Below are 7,666 nucleotides of genomic sequence, written 5' to 3' on the forward strand. Positions count from 1 at the left end.
TATATATATATATATATATACTTTCATTTTTTATTTATTCTACTTTGAGAGCAATACATTATTTTTTTTTAAATATTATTGCTTATTTGTATGGATGTGGATGAGAAGACGGTGTCACATTCCACGGAGCTGAAGTTAGAGGCAGTGGGGTTATCAGTTACCCAACTGGGCACTGGGAACCAAATTTGGGTTCTCTGAAAGAACAGCACTCAAATACTAAGCCATCTCTCTAGCCCCATCGTAATATCTTTCAAATAGCCTTTTCCTTTGTAAATAAATATGGATTGTAAACTAAGAAGCCATGATTACTTCAGGCATTTGGCCACTCTTTTTTTTTTTCTTTTTTTTTTTAATCAGCGCAGCTGGTCAGACCTCTGAATTTCAATCCATTAGGAGACAGCGGCCTGAATTTTCACACTGACCGCTGCTGATGGATTGATGGACGGTTCTCACAGAGGGAGATAGGAGAGCGGGTGTGGCTTGCAGAGAAAAGCACAGTGAACGGCTCTGAGCCGGTCCCTCTCTTGTGGGCAGGTGGACTTCTAAGGAGGAGCTGGTAGATGGGAGATTATCCTTAGGGCAACCTAGGAGGCCAGAAGCTGATGATGGCAAGGTCCCCTGAGGGAGGGAGCCCAGGACACAGTGTTACCCCTGAATGACAGCTGCTCCTATTCACCAACACACAGGCTGACTGGGTATGACAAGGATCTACAGTCAACAGCTGAAACGTTATGAGCCTGAAGATGGGGCGAGGGGTCTAAACAAATCTGTTCCCAAAGGCAGAAAGAAGACTGAACTAACACATAAGCCAGTGTCCCTGAGTCCGACAAACCGCATCTGAATACATTCTCACTTGACAACGCACTATCCCTCCTTGAAAAGGATTAAACGTGGACCTCACGAATGTGTGTCTTGGGAATTAACAATGGCCCACTTTCAAGAGCAGTCACTTGAGGCTGCAAGAAAATCCTTCCAGTCCCAAAGGACTCAGCAGAAGTCAATCTTGAAAACATCACAGAACAATAGAGAACTACAGAAACAAACAAGCAACAGATGGTTTGAATTGGGGGGCCAGTGGGGTGGGGGTGGGGAACTCTGAGGAAACTGGCTGAGGAAGAAATGCACCACTTAAAAACACAGAAGAAACTTCTCTGGGCATATTAAGACACAAACCACAGGGTAAGAAGCCAGGCCTCGAGATGATGGCTTACAACACTGCAAAAGAGAACCACTTCCTTCTACCACAGCGAGCTGCTCTTCTGGAGCCCAAGGGTGCAGCTCTGTCCATGGAGGAAGTAATGATCCAACAGACAAGCTAACAGCAAGCCCATGGGCCAGCCTTTCCCACAGAGCCCACTGCAGCCTAGGATATCCCGGGTATGTGGGTTTCCCTATGCTCAGAGCCTAAGAAAAGGAAGCCACCCTGTAAAGGGCGTAAAGAGCCAAGGTGCACTCACTGGTAAGTGGATATTAGCCCAAAAGCTCGGAAGACCCAAGATGCAATTCACAGGCCACATGAAGCTCAAGAAGGAAAACCAAAGTGTGGATGCTTTGGTCCTTCTTAGAAGGGGGATAGAAAATACTCGTGGGAGGAGACAAAGTGTGGAGGAGACTGAAGGAAAGGCCATCCAGAGACTGCCCCACCTGGGGATCCATCCCATAATAGTCACCAAACCCAGACACTATTGTGGATGCCAAGAAGTGCTTGCTGACAGGAGCCTGATATGGCTGTCTCCTGAGAGGCTCTACCAGGGCCTGACAAATACAGAGGCGGATGCTCATAGTCAACCGTTGGACTGAGCTCAGGGTCCCCCAATGGAGGAGCTAGAGAAAGGACTGAAGGAGTTGAAGGGGTTTGCAACCCCATAGGAAGAACAACAATATCAACCAACCAGAGCTCCTAGGGACTAAACCACCAATCAAAGAGCACACATGGAGGGACCTAGAGCTCCAGCCACATATGTAGCAGAGGATGGCCTTGTTGGATATCAATGGGAAGAGAGGCCCTTGGTCCTGTGAAGGCTTGATGCCCCACTGTAGGAGAATGCCAGGGCAGCGAGGTGGGAGTAGATGATTGGGGGAGCACCCTCACAGAAGCAGGGGAGGGGGGATGGGATAGGGGGTTTCGGGGGTTTATGTGTGGGGGCAGCCAGGAAAGGGGATAACATTTAAAATATAAATAAAGAAAATCATATTCAATTTTAAAAAAATAAAGTTTTATCTTTGCAAAAAATTAATTAATTTTAAAAATCCATACACATTAAATAAAAATAAAGTAAAATTAAAAAAAAAAAAGAGCCAAGGTCATTGGCAAATTTGACTCAGATTTTAAGCTGTTGATGAACATCCACAACCCCAGGAAGATATTTCTGTTTTCCTTCCTTAAATAGTACTTTTAAGGGCTGGAGAGATGGCTCAGGGGTTAAAAGCACTAGCCGTTCTTCCAGAAGACCTGAGTTCAATTCCTAGCACCCACACAGTAGCTCCAGTTCCAGGGGAATCCCACACCCTCTTCTGGCCTCTGAGGGTACTGCACGCTTATGATGTGCAGCCATACATGCAGGCAAAACTCCTCTATACATAAAAACAAAATAAAATAATTAAAAATAGTACTTTTAAAGAGATCCATCTCAAGAAACAAGATCAAAAACCATTCAGATCCAGGCTGGTCTACATGGTGAGTAACTGCATGGTGGTCAGCTAGGGCTACCTAGAGAAATCCTATCTTCAGGGAAGGTATCCTGCACATAGATGCAAAGTTTTTAAAGCATAAGACAATGAATAAGCAAACCAATAAACCACGCAACTAAATACCACAGACTTCACATTTCTACCAGTAAAACCCAAAGGTCAGGTGTATGGAGATGGCGTTTTACAAGGCAAGCCAAGCAGTACCCAGCCAGCTAAAATTTCACCGGTTTAGGGCCGACTCTCCACTGAGATGGCCCCTTTTCAGCTTCCAGACTCCAGCGTTGCTGGGATCTTCTGCCTGGCCTGTTACACTGCTGTTTATGTGACTCCTGCAGCTTTGATACTTAGCCAGAACGCAGGAACGGGCCATACTTAATGATTACAATTTATAAGAAAGGGAACAAATCAATAGGCTACATAAAGTGCAGAGGAAGGTGTGGAGGGCTCCATCGTGAGACTCGGGGACATATCACCCTCTGACACAGTACACTTAACTAACCAGGTCAGCTCATGCAAGGCTCAGCATCGTGGCTTTTCATGGGTTTCATGGTGTAGGCATGATGGATTCACTGGTCATATGGCCTCACCCTCCAAGATCAGGTGGATAGGGTCTCTCTTTGATTCCCAACCCTCAATTAATTGGGTATAGATAGGTCCATTCTGATAACATGTTCCATTACGATAAACTAAGGTGTGGTCCCCACCTCCGGTTACAAAGAAATTCCAAAGATTGAGAGACTATTGCCCAGGGCCAAGTTCAACCGGCAAGCACATTCATTACAGGGCACATTTTGTCTTCTGTAGTTGTTAACCTCTATTTTCGTTTGTTTGTTTGTTTGTCTGTTTCAGATACTCTGGCATTAAAAATTTCTAAGTTTTATGGAGTCACAAGTATCTTGTTTGGTTTTGTTTGTTTGGTTGGTTTTTGTTTTGTTGTTTTCTGGCCTTGAGCTGACGGAGATCTCCCGGCTTCTGCAGCCTGTCAAACCCTGGGATTACAGGCAGACATCATCACATCTCTCTTGTCTTGTTTTGAGAGCCGAGGTGTCACGTAGACCAGGCTGGCCTTGGATGTGGCTGAGAATGGAAGACCCTGAAGTTCTGATCTGTTTCCACCTCCTGAGCGCTGGGATTACAGCTGAGTAATCCACATCTGGCTCACGAGAATTCTCTTTATGGTGACCTAAGACAGAAGCCCAAGCCAAAAAAAACAAAAAAACAAAAAAAACAAAAACAAAAACAAAAACCTAGAGTAATGGGGTTTCCTACGCTGCATAAGAATAAGATGTTAGCTTCATCCATGAGATTTCCTCTTACAAATGAACATCTGAGACAGTCTCCCCAGAGAGGAAAAGGACCACAGGGCTGGGTCTCACTACATTTAACACATCATCACATCCTTTGGCCCACAGGGATGGGCCCTGGGACTTGCTTGCTTCCTTACTCACAGATCTTTGAAGGAAGACTGGCATTTGGTGTGAATTAATTTCCTCCCAAGGAGATGAGCTATAAAGAACACCAGATAATTCTGGAAAATTCTGGAGGAGGCTGGCTGCCTTCCAAGTGAAGGGGGAAAAAAAATCCACAGACTAAGTTCAACAGTTGGTAGGGAAGAAAGGTGTAGGAAAAGACTTCTGTACAAACGGCTTTAGAAGGTCATACAAGCACATAAAATAGACCACATAAACCTCTTTTCATTCAAAATGGGAATATTTGAGAGCCTGACTTTTTTTTTTTTTTTTTTGACTCAAAGCTTGTTATTCAGAAGGTCCCTGAATGGAAACGTCACAAAATTGCAAGGGGTTTAACCAAAGTTCTCACAAAACACAGTAAACTCCCAGAGGACTACCCACAGCCACCTGAATTATTCCAATCTATATATTTGTTAAACTTTCAGGTGTGATAATCATATCTCCAGCAACCAATACTTTAATTTTAAAAATTGTGGCTGGGGAGATGGTTCAGTTAGTAAAACACCCGTGGCACACACAGAGTGGCCGAAATTCTGACCACCGGCCCCCACTGAAAAGCCCAGCTTGTCTGCATGTACTTGTAACCCTATATGGGACCAAGCAGACATGAAAAGATCTTTCAAGCTCATTGGCCAGCCAGCCTTCCTGAACTGATAGCCTCCAATGTTAGCAAAACACCTTGCCTTAAAAAATAAAGGTGAGCCCAGTGTGGTGAGGTGCACCTTTAATCCCAGCACTTGGGGAGGCAGAGGCAAGTGTTCGAGGCCAGCATGGTCTACAATGAGTTTTAGGACAGCCAGGGTTACACAGAGAAACTTTATCTCAACTTGCACACCCCTCCTCCTCGCCTGCCCCATAAGGTGAAGGGCTGGAGAAATGGCTCAATGGTTAAGAGCACTGGCTGCTCTTCCAGAGGACCAGGATTCAATTCCCAGAACCCATTTGGTAGCTTAAAACCATCTGTAATCCCAGTTCTGGGGAACCCCTCTTTTGCCCTCTGAGGACACCTCCACAGACATAGTCCACAACAAAACATCCAGACACACAAAATAAAAAATATGTAAAAAACAAAATTTAGAAAGTGAAAAATCGGGCTGGAGAGATGACTCAGCAGTTAAGAGCACCAACTGCTCTTCCAAAGGTCCTGAGTTCTAATCCCAGCAACCACATAATGGCTCACAACCATCTGGACAGCTACAGTGTACTCATATACATAAAATAAATAAATAAATCTTTAAAAAAAAAAGTAAAAAATCGAGTAAGACACCTAAAGGTGCATACATGAGACTCCCATGAACATGTACTAGTATATACACATGTGCTATACACACATGTGCTAAACAACGCTTTACAGTTTCCACTGGAGTTTCTCAAGGGCCCACCTACTGCAAGCAGATGTCATAACTCACGGATAAGCTAGGTGACGTCCTTCCTCCCAGGAGTTTCTATTACTTCACGATTAACTCAAACTAAAACCAACCCCCACACATTTACTGAGAGGACACGGACACTTTGCAGAAAGTGAGTCACATAACCAGAAAGGTAAGTCCCACATTAAGACTTAAGCCTGCCTCATCCACTCAAAAGCAGGCTCCCAAAAGGAATCAAGGTATTTTAAAGTATAGAATATTTTAAGCATATGTGGTTTTAGTTATGTATTTTATTGAGAAAAGGTCTTATGTAGCCCAGGCTGGCTTTGAACCCTTCATCGTCTCTATTTCCATCATCCGAGTGTTGGAATCTGGTTATGTACAGGTTAGGAGGAGCTCAATGCAGAGCTCAAAGTTTGATCAACTTCAAATTTTTAGGTTGTCTTTAATTTGCACAAAAATCACAGTAATAAACTCTTTCCAAGTTGAGGCTAGATAACTTTCAGACAGGGCTCTTCAGATGCCCTAAGCCCAGAGGCTTTCTGTATCTTTGAGGGTCAAGGTGCACAGGGCGCCCGTTAGGCTGACAGGCCACATACCTGGCACTTGTTGGGACTCCTTCATCTCCAGGATATCCTTGATGTAGAGTTTTGCAAAGGCTAGAAACACAGGATCCAGACCCCAAAAGAGGGGCGGGATCTCCTCTTCCCTTGGACTGGATTCACACTCCATCAAGAGGCAGGGTTGTGGCATCTGCTAACCCAGAGCCAAGGCTCTAGAAAAGACACAAAAATAAGGTTTCAGGGTGTTTAATATAGGTAAGGGTCACCCAGAAGTCTTAGGAGGGTAAAACAGGGGTTCAGGACCCTGTCAAACTTCATGCCTAGCGGATGGCAAAGTCCTTCTTGTATGAGGCTCCTTCTGACGAAATACCAACTGAGAATCAGTTAAACACCAAATTTTCTTTTCAGACGTGGTCTCAGATAGCCCCCGGCTGATCTTAATCTAGCTATGTAGTTGAGGATGGCTTTGAACTAGTGATCCTCCAGTACTGGGATTACTGGCATGTCCCATCAGACCTGGTTTATACAGTGCTGGGGATGGAACGCAGGGCTTCATGCAAGGTTTCGTGCAAGCTAGGCAAGTGCTCTCCAACAACTGAGCTACATCCCCTAAATACTAATTCTCCACTTTGAGGATAACCATACACACAGGCGTACCCCAAAGGAGTTTTAACGAGTGAATCCGGAGAGTAGTGGAGGGAGAGTCCCTGTGGCCGTGGACTTTGGGGCCCTGGAGGTGTGTCTATCCACGCTTCGACCTTTCACCTTCTGGGAAGAGCGGAGGAAAGGAAAAAGAGGCAGAAATCAGAGCAGTTTACAGCCTCTCCTGAAGCAGGAGCAGCCAGCCAAGATTGCCGAACCAGTTCCGGTTGCGAAAAGGAAGCGAGCACACTCCTGCCGGCGTATTTCCTTCCCGCCACCCGCGCCTAGCTACCACCAGCCACTCCCGCTGAGGCCACGCCCCCGACGTCCGCCTCAAGGCCACGCCTACCCCACGTATCGGTTCTGCCCACGCCGTCTTTCCGGTCTACACCCTGCGCAGGCTCTTCGGGGGCTCTCCTAATCTGGGAGATTCCGGAGCCAACCCGGGAATTCCCGCTGCTCAAATCCCGCCTTCCATGTCACATTTGTCACTCCGATTCCCTCAGACGGTTCCAGGAAATTGGGACGGGATCAAACTTAATGTTCTTTTTTAAAAGTAGGGCAGGGGGTTGTCTTGACTGATTAAAGCAACAAACAACGAAATTAGGCAAGGGGGTATTTTACTGTTTCTTCACAGCTGGTAATGATCGCCTGACATCGTAGGGATGCTGTAGTCTCGCTTGCAGATGCTCTGATCTAAACCTGAGGCCCCCGAGTGAATGAGAGGCCTTGTCTCTAACAGAAACCACCCCTATGAGGTTTCCTCCAGGATGTTGTACCTTTAACTCTTGAGAGACTGACAATTCTTGTAAACCATGGCCACCTCCTTGGAGCCCTGTCTCCAGTGTCTCCACCCATATAAATAAAGTTTTTCCCTACTCACAGGGACTCACACGCCTAGAGAGGGCAGGTTACTCACTCCAGCAGC

General features: G+C 45.7%; 1 protein-coding gene across 1 annotated transcript in view; it reads right to left on the reverse strand.

Annotated features, from left to right (window-relative positions):
• Stn1 (STN1 subunit of CST complex) overlaps positions 1 to 7,059 on the reverse strand; it is a 36,883-nt gene extending 29,824 nt beyond the window's left edge. Inside the window, exons 1-2 of the mRNA XM_021151891.2 lie at positions 6,754 to 7,059; positions 6,133 to 6,308 (exon numbers count right to left, since the gene is read on the reverse strand). Of these exons, the coding sequence (XP_021007550.1) occupies positions 6,133 to 6,286 (154 nt within the window). The 5' untranslated portion in view covers positions 6,287 to 6,308; positions 6,754 to 7,059. The remainder of the gene's footprint in view (positions 1 to 6,132; positions 6,309 to 6,753) is intronic.
• Between the last annotated feature and the right edge of the window lie 607 nt (positions 7,060 to 7,666).

This window comes from Mus caroli, chromosome 19 (assembly GCF_900094665.2).
Source record: "Mus caroli chromosome 19, CAROLI_EIJ_v1.1, whole genome shotgun sequence".
NCBI lineage: Eukaryota > Metazoa > Chordata > Mammalia > Rodentia > Muridae > Mus > Mus caroli.